We start from the raw sequence: 27,890 nt of genomic DNA, 5'->3' as shown, positions 1-27,890 counted from the left end.
CTCGTGCACTCAGCCAACCCCTGCTGCTGCTGTTGTAAGGTAAAGCTGGCGGTATCCTAGTGTACCCTTGTTAAGGATCCGCCGCCGAAAGAACCCGGTTTGCAGACATCGGATCTTCCAGAAATAATTATTTTATGCGTCGGGGAGATTTCCTACCCAAATTACGCATGGAATGGTTTTGGGGGGATTGGAGTAGAAATGCAGCGCCGCACTTCCAGCCCACAACAAGAACCATGCCCAGCTTACACTGCAAGCAAATTTATGACATCCTGTTTTATCCTTTACGACTTTGATATGAGTGAATTTTACTTGGATAGTCACCAGGAGTGAAGAAAAAGAAACGCATCGCACAGAGCTGAAGGACGCTGTATTCGCCGCAGACGTTTGTGTGCCGAGAAACCTCTACGTTTAGGATTTTTTTTCTTTTTCTCTTCTTTTTTCTTTTTGATGGAGCTGGAGAACATAGTAGCCAACACTGTACTGCTAAAAGCCAGAGAGGGTAAGTTGACACAAATAGTAAGCGGGCCTGCTTTTGTCATATTTTGAGCTGTGCAGAAAAAAAATAATCGTAAGGATGACGGCAGCCTGCAGACTGTGTGGCTCATTACGGCAGGTAAATCCTAAAGATGCAACAGAAAAAAAATCGGGAGGGGGTGCTGTGCAGACAGTGCAGACAACATCAACGGAACACCGCGAAACTGCTCGTCTTGTAATCAGTGATAGACTCGAGTCAACCAAAATCCTTGCACATTTTGACAGATTGTATGCCCCCCCCCCCCCCCCATTAAATATATATATAAAAAAATATATATGTTGGGGGACGGGGGCGGCAGGGGAGGGAGGATGGGAGGGTGGTCTGCCTCCCACATCCGCTTTCGTTGTCTGTGCATATGAAAGCGGCTCTTTCGCAACGTTATGCATGCTGGAGCAAACACTGACACGGGGAATAACTCCTTTCTAGAGGGGGAATAAAATGAGCTTAGGCTGTCTGACATTTGAAAGGTGATCCGATGACGTGACTGGTGTTGAAATCTGTGTAAAGGGCCCCTGCGGAGAGACGGACTCTGCTTATCTGTGTAGAAAGAGTCAAATGTCTGAAAAGGCCAGTTGCAGCCCGACAGCACGGTCTGAAATATGAAGGCGCACGGTGTCATTAATAGTAAATTCTGAGGAAGACAGGGTTGCGCTGAGGGCACGAGGAAGGCCTGGAGGTAAACGCCGCGCACTGTGTGATGCATTGACCGTTTTGGTCGTTGGGATCATGTGGGCACTTTTATTTCAGGTTTGGGGCCTGTGGGAAGTTACAAAACAAAATTCATTAGGTTTCGCCTCATAAGCCAAAATTAGGGAGTGTTTTGGTTGTGCAGCTTTAAACAGCAAGATAAATCCTGAGAGAAATAGCCATCCTTTTCCCTTATTCAGTCTGGGTAATGTCCAGAAACTTAAACAAAATGAAAACAGATTACATTTTGTCCTGAGTGTACCTGGGTCCCTTTGGGATGCCCTTTGAACTCTCCTCAGTAATCCCAAACCTGTTTTCAATCAGCAGGGTTTAAAAACCACCACTCACACTCATCCCACTTTATTGTCATGATTATTCTTTTTTGTTTTGTTTTGTTTTTTGGAACTGGTTGCAACAGTTTTCTGTCTTTCTGTAAATGCATCAAATCTTTTGCTTCAGTTTAAAATGACTCGGTGTATGTACAAGTGCAAGTGTACACAGGTCCGGTTGCAGGGAAGCTCATAGTTTGATGTGGCAAAAGCCTCTGCAGAGTTGCAAGATGACGCAGGAAAAGACTTTGGTTCTCTCGCAGCTCCTTCCACGCGTGTTACAACGTTGGCATGTTTTTAAAATAAATGGGCTTCCTGCACATAGAGCTGGAAGTGTTTCATAGGCACTAATAGAGTAATAAAATGAACCAGGATGGCGACATGCTGTCAAAATCCACACGAAGAATGCCTTCGCCCGTGGGTTGGACTGGACGTTTGTTTTATGGCAGCAGAACACGACTGGGCTGAGTGAATCAAGCTTCATGAATTAATAAGAGCAGTTAATGACCCATGACAGATCTCGCTTGTCCCAGCTGCTCCAATGGTGTGCATCTGCCCTGACTGTGTGTGCGCGTGTGTGTGGAGGAGAGAATAAGGCCTTATACAATTATTGGATGAGATGGATCTTTGAGTTAATAGCTGAAGCACGACTTTCTCAGCAGCTTGATCAATGCCTCTATAAATGTAGCTGTGTGGGACTGATTCAACAGTTGAATTGGAGTGTGCAGTGCACACACTGAACAATTTCACAGGTTGCAATATTGGTTGTATCCTCTAATGGTCTAAATCATTAGAGGTTTTGTATTACGTGATGCAGTGCCAAAGGCTATGCACATCCATGTCTGCTGCTGTTAATGCTGCTGCTTTCTGTGCATGCATACATTTAAGCAAGGCACTGTACTGTACACACAGAGACTCATTTTAGATCATGCACTAGCAACAGCCGAGAGAATGCGAGTGGAGCAAAGTGAAGAGTGTTTTTTCCTGTTTGTTTATGCGAGCATATCTCCAGCCATGCCTGAACTGAGAGGCAAGCATCCTCTGTCTAAACTTCTCCAGCTAAGGACAACAGGAAGGCCCAGTTTACACTGCAGTCTTTGGCTTGTTTATGCCAGCATCCTCACACCTCCCAGATCAGTAAAACTGTGCAAGTTGGAGAAAAGAGGAGAAATAAGAAAGCTATTGATATCCCCGGGCCAAGAGTGGCAAAACAGGCCTCGTGCCAGCCTCTGGTTGCTCTTTGACTCTTCAGTGTCAGCGATGGCTGCTCTGACGGTGCTGGTCTGGCATTTGCCGCCAAGTTTGGTGAAAGCTCATCGTCGCTTATGAGTATTCAGAGATAATTTTGAGATTAGTAATTAGCTGGAAGATTGGAAACACTTTAGAAATGGAGGATTTCTAATCAAAAGAGTGCTCCGTTTAATCACAGTAAAAAACCTAACTTGATTTCCACAAGAAGAATTTTTTTTCTTTTTTTTAAAGAGAGGGGCTCTGACCATATTGGACCATTTTGTTAAGTGACCGCTGTCTTACATAAAGTTCAGTGGTATAATACGCTATCAGTTTGATGCAGCCCATAAGCTATTTAATCAAATTGATTGTTACATAACAAACTGAGTGGGCTACTGCCATCCGAGCTCCATCTTCCTGTAGAGCTCCTCTCCGGTCTCTGCGGAAGATACTTTATGGATGATGAGTATGCGGTGAAATGAAACACTTCGATGGTCATCTGAGTATCATCTGACAGCGACAGCACTGCTTACTGTGTCAGAGCAGCAGGGGGAAACGCTGGTGCGCTGGCCTTAAAAGCTGTGATGTCTGTGTGAGTTTGTCAGCTGAGGAAATTGGGGCTTTACAACAGATCAAAAAGATCAAAGGCACTTAGGCCTGACAGGGCTCTTTGTTTCAGTGGGATCTGTTACACTGTGGCCTTTAATGTTATACATATAGCTGACATACAGTCAGAGCGAGCGAGCAGGTATAATATCAGAACATACTGTAGATTTATGTGTGCGATAGCCGATGAGGGGTGTGGGGCAAATTCCTTTGTTTAAATGTAACCTGAACTTAGCCACTGTGACGCGAGCAGCATCGGTGCAGTAGACCCTTTGCTTATTGTGTGTGTGTGTGTTCACAAGCCTCTGTCTGCCTGCCTCCCCATTCACAACTCTTGCTGGCAGCAGTCGCAGATTCCAAGCCAGGCGAGTGAACGTCATCGGTTGTTTAAGTGAATGAGAGCAGGGGAAAAACTGCATTGCTGCATCCAGATGCCTTTCTTGAATTGTGGTAACAGAGCCCGGGCATTTAGTTTGGGCGACTAGACAGAATTCCACTCCGCTGCCTGTGGGCTTTCTCATTCGAGCTGCAGCGTTTTTTGAATGTTGTAGTTACATAAGTAAAACTCCCGTTATATAAAAAATAAAAGCAGCTGAGGTGCTGTGGACGACTAAAAGTGATAGAAATACAGCAGGCGAGGATTTATTATTTAATCATCACTGAACTGAATTCTCAGTAAGCCTCCTTTCTGTAGCCTCTTAATTGAACTGGTAAATGTTTTGTATTGTTATGAAGTTACCATTGGTAATAACTGAGGAACAGCTACTACGTAAACCCAGAGAAACTACAGCTGAAATATGAAGAAAAACTCATTTCTTTACCGACCCAACTGCAGTAAAAACAAGCCCCAGTTTTTCCACGACATTACTTGACTTTTACAATAAATTCATGTGTGATCTCATGCATGCTGTGGTGCAAGTTCATGCTGGTTGCATAGAAAAGGGGACAGTCTATCACCATCTGAGACAAGACAGCGAAGTAATACCATGGAAAACTTTTACAGTCCAGTTTCAGCTTAGTCACTAGGTAGATTGTCATCTTTTTACTGAGTTACTTTGTTGTGGTTAAATAGGCGATGGCATGTTTTATTGCAAAGGTTATGAACATGATAATAGTGCAAGCAATTGCACAGTTTCAGGTTACTGGTAACTTTTCGAAACATTACCCAAACGAGGTGTATGTACATATGCAAACGCACATTAAACACGGCTAGTAAGCGCTTGTCATTCTGCTGAGACGGCTTCCTCGCATAACTAAAACAGGTTATTATAGTAGTGAGAGGGCAGCCATTGAGGGCAGCATAGGGGTGCAGTGGTTAGCAATGTCACCTCTCTCCAAGACAGGTTCTGGTTTGAAACTGTCGGCCAGCTGGGAGCTTTCCGTGTGGAGTTTACATGTTCTCCCATATGCCTGTGTGGGTTCTCCGGGTACTCTGGCTTCCTCCCGCTGTTGAGAGACACGCTTGTTAGGTTAACAGGCCATTCTCAATTGGCTGCAGGTGTGGATGTGAGAGAGTGTGTTGTCGTTTGTCGGTGTTAGGCCTGTGATGGACTGGTGTGTGATTGTGGTGTACTGTGCCTCTTGCCCAGTGTCAGCTGGGATAGGCTCCAGCCCCCTCCCACGACCCTACTTTGATAAGCAGGTTAAAATAGATCATGCTTGTGCATAAGTGAGTAGACAAACATGATTCACCTCAAATTTTCTAGATTTCACGTGTGAAAACAGCTTTACTGAGTAGATTGCGAAACAGTCCCGGGGACCTACTGCCGGTAACACAAAACTTCCTGAAGAGTGTTACCAGATGTGCTGATGTTATTTTTCAACCTAAGTATAAAAAAAGTCCCTTGTCAAAAATGTAAATGTTTGAAACGTTTTTGTAAGGAAGTATAACCATGAAAAACAACATAACAAAAAAGCAGTTCATTGGAATGTACTGTTTTCATTCCTAGATAGTACACAGTTAAATTTGGGTTGGACAAAATTTGGATATTTACAACTGTAATTCGAATGGACGTCTGTCAGAGGACCTCCTTTTTTACACAGTACCTAATTATACATGACTTATTACAAAGCAAACACAGTCATAAATACATCATAGTTAAAGTTAGTAATACCTTTTCTTTTTTCTTAGTGTTTCAGCTGTACATTTACTGTATTTACCTACTGATCATCAGTGGTAATTACCCTAGAATACACTAGAATTTACCGTATAATTGCCAGTATAACTGCCTACTGGTCAGTGTCCGGCAGCCTCGCCTCTGTCAGTGCGCCCCAAGGTGGCTGTGGCTACACTGTAGCTTGCCATCACCAGTGTGTGAGTGTGTGAATGGGTGGATGATTGTGTAAAGCGCTTTGGGGTCCTTAGGACCACAACAGACCATTTACAATTATCAGCTATTTACATAATTATTTAATCTTTTGTGACATTTTTAGGCAAACACCAAAAAATTGCTTCTTTTTATTTAGATTTACTCAATGAATCTACAAAAAGAAACATTAGAACAATCGTCTTAACTAAACCAAAAATAAGCATTTACAGCGTGTGTAGATAGATATAGAATAGAAAAGAATAGAATAGCCACTTAAGTGTCATCCAGTTTAGTGCACATCACAACGAAATTTCTGTGCATTTACTCACCGTCAGACTGTACAATATAAATCTAAAGGTATAAAAAAGGAATCTAGGATATGTACACGTAAGAATATAAGAGACATTTGTGTGTATTCACTGCTTTTAGAAAAAAACTGTTGTATATATTAGGAAAAATGACTATATTGCATAGTAATAATAGCAGCAGAAAAATATAGTGTAAATTACCATTCCAGGTATGAAATTGCATTGCCCTAAATATACAGTCGCTGATTATTTTGATTATTAACTCAACATGGCTGTGTCTTAAATATCTGGAAGTCTCCAAAAGTTTGTCCGAGTCCCGGATTCAGCCTGCACTAAGCTCTGATTGGAGCATATTGCGTTTGAAACCAGCCCTACACATTTTTTATGTTTTTTTGCTGCAGTTGTTCTTTTAAGAAGACATTTTATTTCTACATAGATTACTGGCTGATAAGAACTGATTAGTCATTGCTGCTAGGAGAGTTACAGTTAGCCTATTGTCTTTGCAAGAGATTTACAGAGGGTTGTGTGTGTGGGAGAGGAGGTTGGAGGGATGTCGGGGGCGGGTGCTTCAGCGTTCCATAGAACAGCAAACCTAAGCAAGTCCAGCTGCTGTCGTTACAACTTGCAAAATGTAGTGAAATGAGCTGCACCCTCCACTATCAAATGCACAACACTGATCTTTGTTGTTTGCACCTGCCAGCTAATGGTAATCTGAGTATGAGCACTATATTGCAGACTCTGTAGTCTCTGTTACGCACTTCCTGCCCCGTTTTCATATAAACAAAAACATTTGCCTGGAGTGCTCCTCTCTCAGGACCTGTCTGAAAGGACGGAACCGAGGAATAAAACTGTCAGCTTTTATTTAGTAGAGACTCTTATTGGAGGGAAACCAGCGTCTCATTTCCTCATCGGGTCCTCCTGACAGGAAAGAAGTAAAAGATTTTTTTTTAAAAGAGGACCTGAAAAGAATATATTGCATATACATGCAGGACTGTTTATGGTGTTATTAACAAAAGGTGATTCATTTGAATACGACATGGATGGGACCACACTGGCAATGCCCGACTATCCCATTGAATCTCATCATGTGTTTTCTGGAAGTGAGATCACTGCTAATGTTGTTAAAAGTATATTACAGATAGCTTGAAAAAATTCTCGGTCCTCATAAGATGGAGCCTGCTGACTCTAGTTATTCTTTAGTGCCGTGCCAGGCTGGGAATCGTGATTTTTTGAGCTCTTTGAAATCTTTCGAAAACTTTTTGTTGCCCTCCAGGTGTGCAGATTTGAACCCTTGAAAGCCTGAACCACAAGACAATTGTTTAAATTGAGTATTAACTAAACCATATGACAATATTTTAAAAGTAATTAAATATCCATTTGCATATGTGTGTGATCATGTATAAGTTGTATAGTTTTAATGTTTTATTTGGGAACAGAATGGTGTGTATGTGTAAGTTTGGTGATGGAGTTTTTATTATGAATGAATGATGAATTTTTATGAATTATTATGTCTATTTTTATGCTTAAGGACAACAGATGGAAATTAGCCCTTGGCTATAATCTGGTATGTTTACATTCATGTAATTTTTTTTTTTACATTTATGTTCATTAACATGCACTGTCCTAAATAAATAAATAAATATATGAGTCTTAATTTATACAATATTTGCTACATCCAGCATATTAATATAATTATTTTGTAATTTATTACTTTAAAATGCATTGCTCAGTTTATCCAGGTTTTTCCAAGGGGTGAAAATCACACTGATGATGTAGTCACAACAACTCACAAAACCTCATGTGTCAAATATGATACATTAGGTATTTTAAAGGAGGAATTTTTCATTTGTTTTTTTCATTTTCATTTGTCTGTAAATTCCCAGACATACCCACAGTTAGATCGCTGTTAGCCTGGCAGAGCTGCTTGCATGGCATGTCTTCATTTACATTTGGGGTATTATATATGACCCTGCATGTACAGTTCACACCATTTCAATTAATATTATTGGAACGTTTTTGCTGTTTAAGTTTGTTTTTTGTAAATTCAAGGATAGGGGTTCCTTTATTGGCTCTTCATTCTCTAACAGCAGTTTTGCACTGAGATTATAAAGCAAAGACGAAGCAGAGATACCCATATCTCCACCGACAACACGCCACAAGGCTCGCTGTGTTTTGAGTAGGAGTGTGACTCATTTTTTCTTGAGTAGAAAAAAATTCAGCTCTCTGGCTCCTACTATCTCTATTGTTATTGCTGCCTCTACCCACACATACAGTATACGTAACTCAGCTGGATGCAACAAGTTCACGCCTGTTCTCCAGGGGTTGTCGAGTGGAATTCTGGGAAATACCGGAGATGATTTTCTAAAGTAAAAGTAGACTCGGTAAGCCGAGTGAAAGTGGATGGAGGAAAAAATGTGAATTTTAAGCGCTTGTCATTAAAGTACTCCAGGAATGCAGTCAGAAGCCTCTCAGACACACAGGTGATTACTTAAGTACTGTTTCATCGTGTCTCCATGTGCTTCCTGCGCTCTGCACTGCTGCCATATTGCTTTAATGGAACAGCTGATGAATTTTTGATGTGCATTAATCCAATAATCTATACAGTAACTTCTGAACCTTTCTCTCTGATATCTCCTGCTGGATGAAGAGCTAAATGCCAGACTGTATACGTCAATGCAAACACACTCAGAACCTACATGATGTTAAATGAGGCTGTTTATTTCCTTTAATGTCAGGACAACTAAACATAAAGAAGAAATGAGGGATCTTTTATGTTTGAGGAAATACACAACTGTAAAAAAGTGCTGATCCAGCCTTCGGATCCAAACAAAATTGGGGAAAAAAAGGCACAGGGATTTATTAAAACATGTTTTTGGATGTCGGTGAGGATGTTGAGGTCCGGGCTCTGTGGAGGCCGATCATGACTGATCCATGTTTTTACTGCATTGGCAGCATGTTTGAAATTATTGACATGCTGAAGCTGTTGCCAATCAGATGCTTTCCAGATGGGAGTGCATGATAGATCAAAATCTAACAGTACTGTTCTACATTCGTAATCTAATCAATTTTGACAAAATCTCCAAATGCAACTCCAAACCATGACAGAGCCTCCACTGTGTTTTACGGATGGCTGCAGAGACTCACTGATCAATGTCTCTGAACAGCAGATGGATCTGTGCTAACACTTCTTTCTTGACTTGTCCAGTTTCTTTATAATTTTTAAGGACACACGGCACACCATGCCAGGTTTCCCACTAGTAGCCTTTTAGGAATCAGTTTGTTGGTGTCAAAATAGTATTTTGGCATTTTTCCCAGATTAAATTAAAGACATGGGAGCAAATGATGTGTGTATAGGCTGCTAGTAAGAAAGTGACTGCAATTTAAAACTGGTTCTTTGCAAAGTTGTCTGTTATGTGTGGACACAAGGACACAACACTGGTTCGTCCCTTGAGTTAGTTGCCTTTATTATGCTTGAATGATTCATAGGTCAGTGGCTTAACAAACAAACAAAAATGGTCAGGTAGAAGGACTGGAGTGAAAAGGCATCCAGTGTCCAATGAAAGCCTGGAGAACTATTGCTCAAGACCACTTTAAAAAACAATACAAAACAATCTGGCTGCATGGCAGCAAAATATTAAGAAATGAGGTGTGGCTTTGTATTTATACATAACATATTGTTATTTATAGGAACCTATGACACGGGGATTCTTTAGAGTGCATTAGAGTAAAATCAGCTAATTTATTTGTATATTTGTAAAAACATAAATCTTGAGTAAAGCTCCAGAGAGTTATAAATGAGGTTGAAAGAGTTCATTAAGGAGTTTGGCTCATTTAAGGCCAAAGCAGATTTTAAAGACTCTTTTTTTTTTTTTTCAATCGAGGCATGTTTTCGTGGCAGGACATCACAGGAGCAGGACAAGGAACAAATATCTTTATGAAGAGACTGTGTGTTTCATGCAGAAGGAAAGAAAGCACCCACCCAGTAATGTCAGTCCACGGTGCCCCATGAGTTCTATCTCACTGATGAGTCGGCTCTGTGCCTTTCAAGCACTTTCCTCAGTGTTTGCTCACTTAACTGCTGATTTTCACTCTGAATAAACTAAAAATCATTCCTCGTAGAGATGTAGGACTGTATCGCGACACTGTTCACACTACCAAAACATTTATCGAGGTAAACAGATGCTATAATACCTCGTCAGAGCACAGGAGCATCCTGTTACGGCTAGCTTCATGTGGACTATGCTCTGTCCTCTTGGATCTTTATGGATGAGCAAACAGCAAGTATTACCCAGCGTGCCCTGCGCTGTGTGTGGTCCTTTGATCGGACAGCACGGTGGGTTATATAATTTCAGGGTTTTTTCGTGCTCCCCCCCGTCACATTCCATACTTTATATATTTATAGAACAGGAAACTTGTGGCACCTGACTGTTCCCAGACAGGATATGTACCCTGCCTTCTGCTGCGCTTGTCAGATTTCTGTCCTTGCATGCAAGTTTTGACACTGAGTGTCTTCCTACACCGTGGCTGTTTTGCTCGTGAACACATGAACTTTAACAGGCGCCGCTTCTCTAGTGACAACTGCCACAGCGCCCTAGCTCTGAGGTCATGGACTGGTTTGACCACCTCAGTTTGTATTAACACATTGCTGCTGCCCTTGGGCTGGTCTCTATTAATAGCAGTAATGTTTACAAGGACATAAAGACGGGGAAATGGGCAGTGTTGTGTGTGTTTTTTTTCCCCTCAACTCTTTGTGCAAAAGTAGCTGTTGGCAAAAGGTTAAACCTGGAATTTATGTCTCAATCTTAAACGCGTGTCGAATGCAGCTACTTCCTTAGGTCAAGCTAGATTTGGTTGTTGTTTTCAGCACACAGCTCGCTAGGTTGTTGGGACACAGCTGAATAGAACGCCAATACTGTTGCTGATAAGATCTCTGTTTTATTGTCTATGACTGATTTTGAGTTTATGACCCCTCATTAAGCGGTTCAACATGTGACCCTCACAGCAGCCAAAAGAAGCCGAGTGTGTTGCCAGGTAAAAAGGTGCACGTCATCAATGTTTGCTTCGAGCATTTCAGCAGATGTTACAGGCGGACCATCCAGTTGTTATTATTGTGATATATGTGGACACGGGAGCTCATTTAGGATGGTAATAAGAACAGAGGCACCGACATGACATCATGGTGGAACAGACCAACAAAGACCGTCTTCCTGCTATAGTCCACCCCTGCTGCTCAGGTCTGGGCAGTGTTTCCCCTGCCTTCCTGTGGCATACACACACACACACACACACACACACACACACACACACACACTTTTAATATGTGGATTAAAGCTTCAATAATGAGTCTTTCACATCTTGTTTTGGTTTGCTTTCAGTGCTGCTGGCTTGACCTGATAGGCATGCGCATGCATATATGCTTATATTTTTAATAAACTGGTATGCAGTGTAGTACCTTAAACCTTTATTTACGTCTACATTCCTGTTTATACTGCATATATAGGAGCAACATTCACACAAAAGCAGTGTGCCAAGGTATGTTTTTTGTTCTCTTTGCTCCTCTTCTGTCTTTGCAGCAGATAGATATCTAGTACGATTTAATCACATTTCCCGTGATAAAGCAAACCCATATATTGCTACGAATCACTTTACAGCGCCCGAAGAAGCACAAAGAGGATGTTTTGCAAATGCAAAGCTCCCGTCTTCCTTCAGTAATATGCTTGCTGGGTGTTTACCACTTGTGTTTTGCATGCACAAGACCATTGGCCCTTACCTGGAGCTCTCATGCAAATAAATCCCGATCACCGAACGGTTGGATGTGCCGGGAGGGATGGACCGAGGGGAACAAAGGCATTTGCATCATAGTCTGGTGCTGGTCGGCCACAATGTATTTGTAACTCGCTGACCACCACAGTATGACTCAACCGCGAGGCCGACATTTAACAGATCAGACAAAGGAGGTGATGTGGGAATAAGCGAGAGTTAGATAATCAGAAAGGGATAGTGAGTTGTTTGTGAACAAAGAGGGTCAGTGCAGCCAGGAGATGAGAGTGAAGAGTCACTGAAACCTACTCAAATCTTGCACACTTTTTTACACAGTGTAGGTGTAGAAAATAGCACATATTCAGAACGCTCGGCTCTGCTCACGCTCGTGCTCTTAACATCACATTCTGTTGCAGATGTTATTGCATATATGCCAGATGCACAGTGTGACAGTCAGGATGTGGTTTCAGCTGGTTGTCCACAGCACATCTAGCTTCATGTTTGGAGTGAGATTGTAAGTGGAGGTGTTCGAGACCTCGGAGATTATGTGTGTGCACGTGTGTGTGTGTGTGTCAGGCACTAGATGTTAATGGCTTGGGTTCTTTTGAGTGTCAGCACTTTGTGCGTATAACCTCAAATCTAAGCAGGGTTGTTTTCGAAGGTGTGGATGGATGGGGCCTGCAGGATTGCCACGAGTTGATTAAATTGAGCATGAGGACAACACTAGAGAGAGGTCACAGTAGTGACATTGTGCGTGCACACACACACACACACACACACACACACACACACACAGATGTTTGGGGTTCGGGTAACCCCCTGGTGTTACGCCAGACAGTTGACGTTTTGTCTCTGACCTTCTTTTTGCTTTACTTGACATGCCTTGATGATGTCAGAGCTCCTAAACATGAGCATAAATAAAGGGTGGCGACCACACTGCCCACATGGAACAAATTAGACGGACAAGTTCCTGTGTGCAGCAAATCCACGCCACAGCACATATTTCAGCTCGTGTGTAACTGACAGACCACATAAGAGTGAGAACGCTTTAATAGCGAAAGAAATAAACAGACAGCCGTGAACAAGATGGTTTATGGAGGATATTTACGAGGATATTCATACTTTTAAGAGCCAAGTTTTGTTAAACAGGAACCTAGAGTTACAAATCTGGACGTAAAACGAAACATGTGAATGTTTTTCTCTTCTTCAAAACATGATTTCAAAAAGTTAGCACTTGCTTTCATCTTTGTATATCTAATACTGTTGTAAACTTTCCTCAAATCCTGCCAGAACATTTCGTAAAGCCGTGTAACAGCAACGTGTCAGACAATTTTTTTAACCTCTGTTAGGCTGTGCTTTCTTGAGCCCACAGACAAAAGAAGCCAAAGGGCACTAAGGCTAAACAGAACTTTATTTGTTGTTACATTCAGATGAGGAATAATTGATTCGTTGTATTTGCATGTTTGTGGGAGTGTTTGGGTGTGCTCTGTGTTCTGGTCTTTGCACCACATGGGCCTCGAATGTTACAGTGGGACGAATTATAAATATGCTTTCGAGCAGCTTTATTTGCAGTGATGAATGAGAGAAATCGAGGGGTTATAAAAATAACATGAACAGCGTGACAAGAGACCACACGTAGAAAAGCCCAAAAAGGAGGCAAACCACTAATCTATAGCACTGTTCTATTTTTATGGCCAAGGAGCTGTAGACGTCCTTAAAAAAAAGTCCTAAAACAAAAGGGGGTTGATAGACTTGAAACAGCAAATGAGGTCAGTGATTGGCTGGCAGCAAACTTGGTGACAGTGATGTGGTGATGACAGGAAATCTTCAGCAGTGTGTCAGAAGAAAAGGGAAAAAGATACTGGATCACAGGGAAACAGCAGAAGAGCAGAAGATGATGCCAGGAGTTCCAAAAAGCAGGAAAGGGGGGAGGCGGGGAGGGAGAAAGAATGAAAAATAAATAGGCTTGGAGAGCAATGAGAGGCAAAGAAAACAGGACACAGAAAGAAAAAGAAGGAACTGCATTATTTGTGGTTGTCTCAGCATTGTGTAGAAGTTGAATGCCTGGGTGGAGCACCCATGTTTGGTACAATTATTTGACATGGCGTTGACCCTTCACAGGAAATTTATGCCATTTGGCTGGACGCTTGTATCCACAAATGCCTCACACTAGCACAAGTGCATACATTTTTAGCATGGCGTCCCTCCCATGGGGAATGACCTTCTTCATTCGCTGTATTCTTTTGCCTTTTTGGCAGATGTCATGTTTTCATTAAAGGAGATTCAAAAACTGGAGCACACAGCAACACACTGTATTTTTGTGTGGGGAGCATAAGTTTACATATGAGCTGTTTACAGAAGCGATCAAATAAGGAAGTGCGCCTGTTTATAGCATAGTTTCGTCTACAGCAGGGGTGCCCAATCCCGGTCCTCGAGAGCTACCGTCCTGCAGCTTTTAGATGCATCCCTACTCCAACACAGCTGAATCAAATGAATGGCTTGTTATCAGGCCTTTGCCAAACACGATGGCATGCTGAAGAGGTAATCAAACCATTTGATTCAGCTGTGTTTGAGTAGGGATGCATCTAAAAGCTGCAGGACGGTAGCTCTCGAGGACCGGGATTGGGCACCCCTGGTCTACAGTAATGTTAATGAGGCGCAGGTGCTCGAAGTTAATGATTGTCTTTGGGGATATTTTTATTCGGGTTATTAATACATTCATGCTTCGTGTTTGTCTTTGGTGATACGAGTATCATTCTGAATACCGTATGTGAGCTTTGCTGACGTAGGGTCCCTTATCTTTAACACCCCTCCTCCTAAAAAGAAAAATACTGCAGTTCTAATAAGAGTCAGTACAACCCTGTAAAACTTTTTATGACTCAAATATGTAAGAAGTGGATTGAAATACTTTTGTATACTTTGCTGTGAAATCATCTGTTCAAAAATGTTATGTCAGCTTGTAATGATGGAAATGATCTCTAATTAAATCCCTTTGTGCCTGTATAATGTATGGTTATGGCTGGCTGTTGCAATGTAATCCTGAAAGTATGACACACGAGGGTCATACTTGGTAAGTGAATAATAAGCATAAGTGTGTAAAATGAGGCTTTTGTACTATGTGGGCAAAATAACCCGTACCATGCAAAAGTCTTGAGCCACCCCTCATTTCTTCATATTTTGTTGTCATTTTTTAAAAACTGGAAACTGGTCTTAAGCAATAGTTCTCCAGGCTTTCTGAAGGTCTTTCAAAGTGTTTCTTTCAACATGGGCTGCTTTGTTAATCATTTTTAGTCCAGTCTTTGAGCCTGATCATTTTTCTTAAGCCACTTAACACTGACCTATGAATCATTCATGCTGTAAAATTGTACCTGTTGTCCATACACACAACAGACAATTTAGCAAAGAACAAATCTGGAATTGAGTCTTTAGACTCTTTGTTATCAGCAGCCTGTCACAAAAACATATAATTTGTTCCCATTTCTTTAGTTCAATATGTGAAAAGTAAGTAAATTAAGTAAATACGTTTTTGTTTTGTTTTTTTAAATATTCATAGAGCACATTTTAAGATAAATGTCACAAAGAGCTTCACAACAAAAAATAGTTAAAAGTTATGAAAGGTTACACAGTCTGACAGGCATAAATTTTTCCACCAACAAAGTGGTTCCCAAAAACCTATGAGCTCAAAACTTCATATCTCAGCATGTTGTGCAGAGTGTCCTTAAAAACCTGAGGAAACCAGACAAGCGGAGGGGGAAAAAGTAGCAGGCCTACGTGGAGAGTATCTGAAAGTCATGTGAAAAATTTGAGTAGACCTCATACAGGACCCGAGAGATGTATGTTGTCCCTCAGTTGATCCATCTTAAGGGAAAGAAGAATGGTACAGTAATTATATGCTGTGTTTCCATATATATTTGCAAATGTTTCAGCAGATGACTGCATCTATTTCCTGTTTTCCCAGCAAAATGGAAAAGAACTGAGGCGTGGATTAAGACTTTTGCGCACTAATATAGAGCAGAACATCCATTCTGGGTGCACGATATTTCAGTATCAGACATTGTAGCACACTTTTATGATCTTGCAGAGAGAGTGACAAAAACATGAATGAATGTATTCATGTATAAGATAATGTATTTGCTGTTAGATTAAATATTACATATAGTAAATATAGAGTAAACATTTCCTTAGTCAGTGATGTATGTATGTATGCATGTTCTGTCTATACCAACATTCATGTGTAACGTAATTCAGCAGTCAGCACTAAGTCTGCTATGGTTCACTTGTTTGACCGTTGGCTTACTTTATCTTAGTCAGTTTATGGCTTTCTGGGGAAGAAAGTTTCCCAGCTATGGTCTAATATCACACCAAAACATGCTAATTTGAGACTAATCTTCCCCTTGTTGAGTGCAATTTAATTTTCTTGGCAAGTAAATTATATAATATTACAAAGGCAACAGTGAGACGCAAAACAGACTGCAGAGCAGGAGGAAAGGATGAGACAGTAATGCAGCAGGATTGATGGGAAAACTGCTAAAAGCTTTCACTCAGAGCCTCCACAATGACGTAGGGCCTCTCGCATTCCTGGGTTATTACTTAAAGATGTCTGCTTGTCATTGCTCTCAATGCCTCTCACATTGGGTGAGCTGCTTGCAGCAAATTTCCACTGCACAGAGCGGTTAACCCTAGAACACTATCGCTGGGTGATTTACACCCGAGAAAATACATTTACATGATTTCTCTCTCCTGCAGCTGTTTGCGTGTCGAGGAGCCTGTGCCATCACCAGCTGATGCATGATTATTCAGTGCAGTGGAATCCAGTCTGGGTTCTGATGGGAACTGAGCCGGTCAGAATGGGCTTTCTGTCTGTGTGGACACAAAAACACACACACTCATATTAAACACACACACACACTGTTCCACTTCCAGTGAAGCCACTCACATGAAAAGTGAGCAAGAAAGTCAGTGGAGAGAGGAGAGCGTTACGGAGGAAGTGAGACGTAATCTATGAATTATATATACACACTGAGACTATGATTTCATTCAGGGGAGAGCCCACACACAACCCCCCTCTCTTTTAGCCATTGGGCATTCATTTTCTCCTCACTGACGAAAATAAATGTGGACAACTTTATTAATTTCTTTCAGTTGAACATTTTTACCTCTTGTTTTACCTGTCACCACAGGTGGAGGAGGGAAAAGGAAAGGAAGGAGCAAAAAATGGAAGGAGATCCTTCGTTTTCCCCATATAAGCCAGTGTACTGAACTGGGAAACAGCATCGGTACGTGTTTGTGCACTTCCTTCATCTAAAGAGAGTGTGTTTGACTGTTTGTTGGAAAGGCTGCGATTTAAAGTCTGTGTTCATTTTATGTTTTTTTTTTTGTTTGTTTGTTTGTTTTTCTTTTGCAGACAGGGAATATTTCAGCATCTGTGAGAAACAGCCTATCGGACGACTTCTCTTCCGTCTTTTCTGCGAGACCAGACCGAAACTCCAGCGATGCATCCAGCTGCTGGATGCGATGGTAAACATGCACGCACACACGACTTACATCGACCCCTTTTTTATATTTGCATTAAAAATATCATTTTTTTTTTTTTAAAACTAAGGAATAGAAAAGTCAACCATCAACTCCTTGTGACAGATCACACCAACCTTCAACCAGTGATTGTAACTGAACCTTATCGCAACAGGATTTTAGTCTGACGTGTACTTTTGTTGTTTTTGTCATCTTACCGCTGCACAGAGTGTCTTTGAAACACAATTTAAAGCTTTGACTTACACATCCAGTGTCATTGCATTGATACAGTTGAATTCCAACACTAGGATCCCACCTAGAAATATTTTTTTATACCCTTTTTTAAAATGTTAAGCATTAATACTGATAAACTCCACACAGAAAGGCTCCAGCTAGTTGGCAGGTTTGAACCCACAAGCACCTTGCTCGTGTAGCAGCAGTGCTTCCCCAGATCATAACACTGCTCCCTACAGGGTAGTATGGTAGGCACTAGGCATTATGGGTTCATCTCATCGTGATTTGCCCATCACATTGAATCATTCATCAGACCGTGTGACCTTTTTCCGTTACTCCGATCTTTCTGTCTGTTTAGCCTCACTCATAAGTGGTTTTCTTTAGGCTACACAGTTGTTTAGTTCAGTGGAAATACTTTTACTTTTACAGTCAGAAATAGCTGTGATTTTTGCTTTTGATTTGTTGTCATTTTATTTCACCAAAATTGTCATGATTTTTTTTTTTTTTGACCACATTTCTTTCTATGAGATGATGGTTCACCAAGTTTTAATGAAACTTATTAAAACAGTTTTAATAGTTACAGTTGTTAGTTGTTTTTTTTGCTAGATGCAGACCAATAATTTAGCCCTTCTGAGACAGTGTAACGTCTTTACCATGACCATGGAATACCATGTCTTCCAACAAGGCTAAGGAATGAGAAGCTACCCACTACAGCAGTTAGGGTTAAACAGCCTGTAGCCAGCTGAAACACATTGGCAACTGTAGTTGTCCAATGGAGGGCTCTTACTTATTTGCCTAGTTAAATCCAAGTTTTGTTTGGTTGTTTTTTTCCCAGGCAGAAGCACGCATCATGACACCTACAGAGGATGTTAATAATGATTTTGGTGTTTGAGTTTTCTAGGAGTGGAGTGCTTACTAGAGGGATTCTCAAACAGCAAGTTTTAAACTTTTCAAAAGTGTGAATTTGCACAGAACTGAATAAACAGCATAATGTGAAATGTTAGTGTGCTACGTTATTTCATGAAATTACATTTGAATAATCCACTCCGGCCCTTAAAAGTCAGTCTTGTGGAAGCTCATATTAGAGTAGAATAAGAAAAGTGTCTCTGCATTTCAGATCATTTTAGATTTGACAAACTAATCAGTCACATCCTTTTCATGGGTAAAGGTAAAACAAAGTTTTCAGAAACATAAACTACAAATGCACGGATTGCAATATTGTGAAGAAAGTGTGAAGAAATCATTGAACTTTACAATATAACCCAATCCACGGTAAGCTGCAGCATCATCTTAAACTGAAACAACTGAAAGTAAAGTGCTCTGCTACTGGACAGATGTACAAATAAACAAAAATCAGATGTTGTACATTAGAGGTGGGAATCACCATACATCCCACGATACGATATTATCACAATACTTAACGCACGATATGATATTATTGCAATTTTTTTAAAAATGTTGCGATATTCAGATTCTGTACATAAAGGTAAACCTTATCAATATTCATTTTATCTAATATCAAAGTCTCACACTCAGTCTTTCTCTCATTTCATTCAGTTTTATTGTTGACAAACTGAACGGTTTGTATTACAGTCTAGTCCAACTTAACTGAATGCAACCATCTGGTACAATTATAGCTATTCTGAACTATGCAATTTATGAAAACTATGCAGCCCCTTCAGCAACTGAAGAATTTGAAAGTAAATTAAAACAAAATATAATTTTACATTAAATAAAAAAGTTTTAAACTTAATTAAAATAAAACTTGTCTTAAATTAAAATAAGTAAACTGTCATGTTTATTGCTGCCAAAAAAAAAGTTAAACACATTTGGACAGTGTCAGGATTCTTGCTCAGAAAAAGGATCAACATGCTCTGAAGTCAGAGCATGTTCCAGTCCACAAAAACTTTTTTTGTAACAAAATATCGATTTCTGCTGTCCCTGTATCGATACATTATTAGCAAACAAAATATCACGATACTACACAGTATCGATTTTTCCCCCCACCCCTATTGTACATCCACCTTTACCTGATATATTTTACCTTACCAAACAAAAGCAGGTGCAACAAAACCAATGTCAGTTGCTCATATAATTCTGTGTGTTTTTAACTTCACCAAATAACAGGAGAATGACCTTTTTCCCTTTTTCACTTGTCTCTATAATCTTCCCAGTAACTTCTTTAATCTTTTGCTCATGCTGAGGCTGCTAGCTTGTGGCTAGCTTTGAGCTCTGGATTGCTGGATAGCCATTTTTATTTTGTTAGCTTCTTTAAAATGTCCAAGCTCAGCTGGGTAAGTTTCTGTTTAGGTTTGTTAGAATTTTGTTGTGGTCCTCCTGCAGTTTACTTTGGCAAACTCTTTATAACCGCTCACAGGAAGTGGAGCTTTCACGCTAACGACATGCGGCTAACAGTGTGTACCTGACTATTTGCCTGCAACCCTGTCCACATGCTGTGTATCACCGGACATGGTCAGGAATGCTGGAAAATGTCAGATTCCACTCTCTTCCTAGAAGATCTCTATTAAACATGAAAGGATTTCAAAGGCATTATATTACATCTACTTTATAGGTGATGTTTTGAGAGAAGTAGTTTGCACTTCGACTTTATATCATCTTGTAATGACGATTTGTGCTTACAAATCGTCATTACAAGTAAATAATCACCTATAATTTTGAATTCATCTTTCAGCCCAAAAAATCAATGGTTATTTCTGGTCGCCACCCTTTATTTAATTCTTTTGCATGGAATTAAAGGCTCATCTAAAATAAAAGACTAAAAATGTTAAGTTGTACAGTTCCCTTTTATTGTAACCTGCGTGTGATCAATTATGTAATGGATAGCATGTTCTCAGATGCGAGTATCTGGAGGAAAAAAAATTGTGTTTATTGCTGGATAAATGCAGTCCTGGAAACACACTCATCAACTTTTTTAGTGTACTCACTCTGATTAGAGGGCAGGCTGCAAAAACGCCGGTGTTGCTGGGTCACACAGCAAGAGGACACAATTAAATGGAGTAGTGATTATTCAACCATCCAGATCCCCAATCTATCCAGCTTTTTGCCTCCTACCACCCCATGTCCACGTCTAGACAAAATACCTCCCACATGACACATTTAAGTCTTTATCTATCTATGCCCAGAATATCTTAGCGGACATGTGACGGGCAGAAAGGACGCATTGTTTCCCTCGCCAGCCCCTTCCAGTCCCGGCGCACCCCCGTCTCTCCACTTTTCTGCCCACTTTTAACCGCCCAGCCCTAAAAGTGACCATCACCCCCTCCATGCCACCCCCACTCTGTGTAGGGGGAAAGCACTTACACTCAAGCCAAACACGTGTTGGAGCTAATTCTACAGTCCATGTGACAAACTCAGCTTTATGAACCCCATTTGACAATTACTCAGGTCTGAGGGTGTTTACAACCAGGCAGGTGGTTGTATTACAAGTGATTAAACAACATTGCAGTCCATTGCTGGTATGAGGTTTACTAGACAGTGTTATTGTGTAATCTAGTGTGCAGTAATTAGTGTAATCTACAATTTACAGTAATTGTTGTTCTTTTATGTATGGTTTTTTTTAAACGTGTAAGCCGTGTGAAAGTATGAGCACAGCGGTTCAAAAGGAGGAGGGAGTGTTTGTGCATGTGTTTTTTCGGTGTGTGCAACTTAAGTGGTTCCAATGGTTCCTCTTACATCATGAGAAGGTGTTTGTATGTGTTGGATCTACTCTGCTTCCAAAAGGCTAAGGAGGCGTCTTCTTTCCCCTTTGGCTGAACCCCCCTCCCCCCTTTTCCTGCTCCTCCAGCAAGCGGTGGGAGTCAGACAGCTCATTTACTGTGTGTGTGTTTCTCTGAAACCTCTGATAACAAAGCCTCAGTTAATCAACACTTGGCAGCAGTCACAGCGCTCTCTCTCGTTCTCTGTGACTTTTAGTCATAATCTTACATGTTTACGTACAGTGTTGGCTTCTTCGTGTTTCATTCTGTAGTGTCTGTGATGCTGTGGTTTTTTAAAGCCAGTTTTTTCCTTAAGCTTCGAGCTCATGTGTGCTTCCGCGGTGCATATCATATATACGTTGATGTGTGTTGTAGTGGAAAGCTGGTGACGCTGGTGTGACACACTGTGACACTGCAGGACCTCAAGGAATCCCACCGTGTTTACTGTGTGGTTGCCAGGCAACACAGGGCCATGTTGGAAAAAGCCCACTAATAGAAACAGCCATGCCAGCATGCCGCATGGATGCCATGTTGCCCTCCCCCTCCCGCTTTTGAGAGGTTAAAAGTGCCGGCTTCCAAATGCGTCAGCGAGCTTTTCATGTCACTGCCCCTGCGAGAAGTCCAGTGTGTCCGCCGCGTAACGACCCAACCTGTTAGTGTCATCAGCTGCATGTGTGCAAACACGGAGCCAAGAGCAGCATATGTTTATGTGAGAGTGACAGGGAAACACAGATATACAGAGAGTGAGAGGTGTGTGTTTCTGTAACCGCACAGCAGCTGTTTCGTCTTTCAAAGGAAAAAAGCAGGAAAAATTCGAGAGACATTTGGTTTTTTGGGGGGGCTTTTTTTTTTCCACTATTGGAGTTATGCATCCAGTTTGAATGCCTTCTAGTCCGAGTTCTAAATCATCGTCAGTGTAATTTAAAAGGATTTTAGTAACATGTCATTTATCACAGCTGACTTTCTCTGGTTGAACGATTATAAAACACTTTAGTTGTGTTTAGTTTTTCTATTATCATCATTTCCTCCTGCACTTGTTTGAGGGGAAATTTATTTCCTTGTTTTAAACAAATCTCCTGCGCAGATTATAGATCTCGTCGATGTAAATTGGGGATTTGGGATGCTTGAGATAAAAATCGGTTTGACTTGGCTTGACTGGAAGGGAGAAGTTATTATTTTCATTCCAATAAATTCTGTTATTCAACAACTGCAAAAGAATAGTGGGTGTCTTCCAAGTCCACTGGGACTTTGTGGTTAATAAAACATGTAGTCATGGTTTGCTGCTACAGAAAGTCAACAATCAAGCTGTTACAAATGTCAGTGAAGTAATTAATAAAAGGTCAGATTGAAAGACAGTTTCACAACACCCCATCCAATAAATCATTGCATTACTAAATACTGTCTGTTGTTGTAGATTTGAGATCTATAGAAGTCTAAAGAAATGTTTCACAATTTCACAACAAACTAAACATCATCTTTTACATCTGAACTTTGAAATTAGCCAATAATTGATCAAGTGATGTAAATGCCACTGTTTATAGTCTAGAAAATATTCATTACATAAGTTGCCTTGTTTGAAATTGGCACTGATAAATAACTACTTGACTGCAGACGATCAAGTGCACGTTAATACTTTTGTCACATCTATAAAAGTATGTAACACAAATCTATAACAGGAGTTTTGTTAACAACACTGAGTTGTTCTCTTGTTTAGGAAGACTACGAGGTAACACCTGATGAAAAAAGAAAAAGCAGAGGGTGCCAGATCATCAAGGCCTTTCTATCAGAAAATGTAAGTTTCCTCATTTGATGCATTTTAAAAATTTTCGAGCCTTCTTTTTTTTCACACTTTGCTTCAAAAGAAAACTTTGTAAGCAGACAAGCAGACGGCAGAATTAAAGTTCGCCAAGATGCCTGCATGGGTTTAGTAATCAAGTGTACGCATTAAAAAGTCAATGTATTGTTACTTCATCGTCAATTAGATCAGGCGTTTATGTTATCTCTTTAATTTGTAGTGTGTGTAATAAAGAGTGACGCATTCCTGTATGTGTGCTACTGTTTACATGTGTTGATGTAGTCACCTCAGCGTGTAGACATAGCGGAGGTTTTTGCAGACCAGTGCAGAGAGAACCTCGAGCTGAGTCCATGTAAGGAGATCTTCAGCAACTGCCGCAAGTGAGTTCCTCATTCATTCACACTCACCTGTTTGCAGGACTCTCTCTAATTTGTCTCTGCCTTGTCTCTGCATTTTCATCCCACAACGTGCGTTTTGGTAACTGATTTTTTTTATTTATTTATTTTTTTTTTTGCGCTGCACCAGGGCTGTCCATGACTACCTGAGTGGAGCTCCGTTTGCAGACTACCAGAACAGCATGTACTTTGACCGCTTTCTACAGTGGAAGATGCTGGAGAGGTTGGCTGGGTTTTGTTTGCTTATATCCATTTCTTATCTGTGAAAAAAAACCACATTGAAATTCTGAATGCAGACATTTATAAAATGTAATTTAGTAGTTGTAGTCAGGGATGTGAATGTGGGGAATAATCAGTAATCAAGATAATATGGATTACATATCATTTATTTGTAAAATGACTAGTAAAGATCACTGCCCTATAAATACAGCAAGGTTAAAATTAAAGTCGAGATAAAAGTTGATGTGTATAACGGTAAATAAGCTCACATTCATTCAGTGCTTCTTTTGTCTGATTATTTTTGGCGTGGAGTTTGACAGTTTTAAAACAAAAATTAGCCGCTGTCTGTTCTCCAGATCACGTTGTGGTAAAGATTCAGTGAGTCAAAGAAACAACCTAAAAAGAGACAAACATAGACTCCAGCGACAGGTAAATAAGGAAAAACCCAACATAAGTAAAGTCCGCATTATGCAAAGTCTGTATTGACTATAACTGTGATATTTGCAAACGAAATATCACTATTATGTTAGTAATGGACATTTGATAGTCTGGGAAATAACTGTGTCATCACCCCTCATGGACTTTGTATTTTTGCAGCAACCATTCGGAAAAAGTTGGGATCCTGTGTAAAATCTAAATAAAACTAAATTATTAGCAAATCCCATCCATAATTTATTGACAATAGAACACAGAAATTATATCAAATAATGAAAAACTCTAACTGAATGTAACTGAAAAATTATTGGCTCCTTTTGATGTTGATGTAGTTGGCACAGGGCCGTGTTCACCACTGTGTAGCACCCCCTCTTCTTTTAACAACAGCCTGTAACGTTCAGGAGTTGAGGAGAGCAGCTGCTGGACTTTTTAGAGAGGAATATTGTCTGATGAGGGAACAGCATCGTCAAAAAAAACGAACCTCTGCCTATATATACTTACTGAGAAACTGATGCTCTTTTTATACCCAATCATATTACTGGCCTGTTGCCACATCACCTAATTAGTTGCAAAATGACGTGTTGCTGCAGTAAAATTGAAAACGAGCTCCATTTTTTTCTCCATTTTAACCATCAAATAGGTTTTCTGTGTTCTGTTGTGAATAAAATATGGCTTTATCCAAATTCCAAGTGGTGGCATTCTGTTTTTATTTACATTTTGCACACAATCCCAACCTTTTGGGTTTTGGGGTTGTTATTTTTTTTCTTTAAAGTCATTTCACAATGAATAAAATGAGACATGAATTGAATACAATGATATTGCAATAATATTGTATCTAGAACTTTCTGTGATAATCATGAAATGAAAGTCAGATGTCATGACAGCCCCAGCAACCATAATTTAAAAAGTTAAGAAGGTAAATTTTCCAGATAAGAAATGACTTGGATAGAATTACACCTCATTCTAAACAGTATAATATTTTATGCAGATAGCATGTAAATAAACAGCAGTTGGGAGTAAACAGCAGGCTTTCAGAGCAGCCTTGATTGTATCCGTGTCTGGAAAGTGAAATTATGTACAAGAGGTTCCATCATCTATACAGGAAACAGACTCAGGATGGTATTGAGTTCTGCACATAATGCCTGTCTTAATCAATACTATGAACATCTGTTAATGGGTTTTGCTGTGCCTGTGTTTTTCCAGGCAACCAATCACTAAGGACACGTTCAGACAGTACCGAGTGCTGGGAAAGGGGGGATTTGGAGAGGTGAGAGACCCGGAGATAAATTTTGATGTTGACATTAAAAGTATTGCCATTTCACAGTGAAATGTGAGATAACACGGTGTCTTTAATCCACAGGTATGTGCCTGCCAGGTTCGAGCAACGGGGAAGATGTACGCCTGCAAGAAGCTTGAGAAGAAGAGGATAAAGAAGAGGAAAGGAGAGTCCATGGCTCTCAACGAGAAGCAGATTTTAGAGAAAGTCAACAGTAGATTTGTCGTAAGTAGAAAATTAAGAGGAATAAAGTGCAGCGTTGATGCCTTGCGGCTTCTGCATGACTGTTGTCTTCAACCAGGTGAGCTTAGCGTACGCGTATGAGACCAAAGACGCCCTGTGTCTGGTGCTGACCATCATGAACGGCGGCGACCTGAAGTTTCACATCTACAACATGGGCACGCCTGGCTTCGACAAAGACAGGGTCCAGTTTTACGCTGCTCAAATCTGCTGCGGTCTCGAGCATTTGCACAGGGAATCGATCGTCTACAGGTAAATCTCACACAGTCTTAAATGCATTTTAAGGTGTAATTCAGTCAGAAGAGAAAAGCCTTTGAATGTTAATGTTTTTTAAAACATTTTGTTTAATAATGTGTGTTGTGAACTGATACTTTATGCTTTAACACACTTGCATGCTGTGTCATCTTTAGGGATTTGAAACCTGAGAATATCCTATTAGATGACAACGGTGAGTCTTGAAGTTTCAGCAGTTCTTATTCGTAAATATTGCGATGCAGCATTTTGCATGTTAAATTGCACATTTATCTTATGATAAATTACAGCCAGCTAGTTGTGCACAAAGATCCTGTCAGGTACATGTGGATAACATCAGCAGTTCTACCTTACCTCACCTCACCTCACTAACACTCTGTGTTGCAGGACACATTCGCATTTCTGACTTGGGGCTGGCTATCAAAGTGCCTGATGGAGAACTCATTAGAGGCAGAGTGGGGACAGTAGGCTACATGGGTAAGAAGCACTGTAGTCAACATTTTTAAAGGAGAAGGGTAAAATGTGCAAGTTTCATTAAGTTTCTCCCTTGGGTCTACAGCTCCGGAGGTGATAAATAACGAAAAGTACGCCATGAGTCCTGATTGGTGGGGACTGGGCTGCCTCATTTACGAGATGACCGCCGGGCGATCGCCCTTCCGCGCCCGCAAAGAGCGAGTGAAACGGGAGGAAGTGGAGAGGAGGGTGCAGGACGAAGAGGAGGAGTACAACGACAAGTTTACAGAGGACACCAAGGCCATCTGTAGAATGGTGAGGCTTGATGGAGAGATGTTTGTATAGCGAGAGATGAATGATGAACAATTGAGTGATTCATCTCTGCTTCTACTTCACCCAGCTGCTCACCAAAGACCCTAAGCAGAGGCTGGGGTGCAAGGCGGATGGAGCAGCAGGCGTCAAGGCCCACTCGTTCTTCAAAAACATCAACTTCAAGAGGATGGAGGCTGGAATGGTGGAGCCTCCCTTTGTGCCTGATGTGAGTTGTTGATATTATTCTGCACTGGAGGTTTAAATCAAACTCACTGCTAAAACCAAGTATCCTTACTGACACTCCCTGCGTCAGTAAGGACATTTTTTTTAAGTTTGTTATATCAGTGGAAATATTCAAAAATAGCCAGCATAAAAAATAAAATAAAAAATCAGAAACGGCAACCAAAATTCCATGATGATAAATTATCTATTAAGATAAACTTGTTTTCTGTTTTTCCCTTCAACCCAATCTTTTTCATGGTCATTGCCCTCTCTCAGCCTCGGGCAGTGTACTGTAAGGATGTTTTGGACATAGAGCAGTTCTCCACAGTCAAGGGAGTCAATTTGGACCAAACAGACAATGACTTCTACTCCAAATTCTCTACAGGCAGCGTTTCCATCCCGTGGCAGAATGAGGTAAGCGCATTCATGTCATACGGCATTTTAAACGCTCAGTGCGCTTCTCGCAACTTGCTGGGAAAGCTCACACATTTTCCTCTTTCTGCTTCTTATTCTCATCTTATCCAGATGATAGAAACCGAGTGTTTCAGAGATTTGAATGTGTTTGGGCCACATGGAATGAGATCTCCAGATTTGGACTGGAACCAGCCGCCAGAGCCACCTCGACGCAGCCTGCTGGACAGGATCTTCAGGAGGCATGTAAGTGAACGGACAGGCGCATTTGGAAAGCAGGCAAAGCCAATTTCGATTAACCCACGCAAATCTATCTCTCTTTTTCTGCCGCAGCACCCAGAGGTGTCCATTTCCAACAGCCGTGTGCAGTCTTCCAGCGTAAACTCTGTGGACTCCATGTCCAACTCTGCCCCCTAGTGGCATCGTGTCTGTGTGGGCGCCCCACATACACAAACACAGAACACATACACACACACACATATACCGTGCAAAGGGAAGGAGCTACCGAGGGCTTCCCTCCTGCTGACTGGTCCACTGCTGGGGCCTGAGCAACAGCCGGTCTAAAAAGCCTTGATGGCCAGTCCATTGGGTGGGAGGGAGGGGTGGGATGGGGAGGGGAGGGGAGGGGGGATGACCATGCCCTAATGTCCTGGGC

The 27,890-nt window shown here is 41.0% G+C and overlaps 1 protein-coding gene across 1 annotated transcript; it reads left to right on the top strand.

Moving 5' to 3' along the window:
- The first annotated feature begins 14 nt into the window (after positions 1-14).
- grk5l (G protein-coupled receptor kinase 5 like) lies at positions 15-27,790 on the top strand. Its single transcript, XM_085367163.1, has 16 exons — positions 15-499; positions 16,945-17,040; positions 17,169-17,281; positions 22,940-23,017; positions 23,303-23,400; positions 23,546-23,638; positions 25,273-25,336; positions 25,430-25,570; positions 25,647-25,837; positions 25,996-26,033; positions 26,225-26,314; positions 26,397-26,605; positions 26,691-26,828; positions 27,101-27,238; positions 27,350-27,481; positions 27,569-27,790. The coding sequence occupies exons 1-16, from the start codon at positions 448-450 to the stop codon at positions 27,650-27,652; spliced, it is 1,755 nt and encodes a 584-aa protein (XP_085223289.1). The 5' UTR covers positions 15-447; the 3' UTR covers positions 27,653-27,790.
- Positions 27,791-27,890: the final 100 nt, after the last annotated feature.

This window comes from Diplotaxodon limnothrissa, linkage group LG12 (assembly GCF_057381915.1).
Source record: "Diplotaxodon limnothrissa isolate DT_005_m linkage group LG12, D_limnothrissa_male_GT1.1, whole genome shotgun sequence".
Taxonomy (NCBI): Eukaryota; Metazoa; Chordata; class Actinopteri; order Cichliformes; family Cichlidae; genus Diplotaxodon; species Diplotaxodon limnothrissa.
This window is presented reverse-complemented; position numbering and strand designations above follow the sequence as displayed.

Bases quoted from the DNA above. Each gene is read 5' to 3' on its own strand.
- grk5l (XM_085367163.1), top strand. From the start codon at position 448: ATGGAGCTGGAGAACATAGTAGCCAACACTGTACTGCTAAAAGCCAGA. The intron at 17,041-17,168 runs GTACGTGTTTGT...TTTCTTTTGCAG, and splicing joins TGAACTGGGAAACAGCATCG to ACAGGGAATATTTCAGCATC. The intron at 25,337-25,429 runs GTGAGAGACCCG...TTTAATCCACAG, and splicing joins GAAAGGGGGGATTTGGAGAG to GTATGTGCCTGCCAGGTTCG.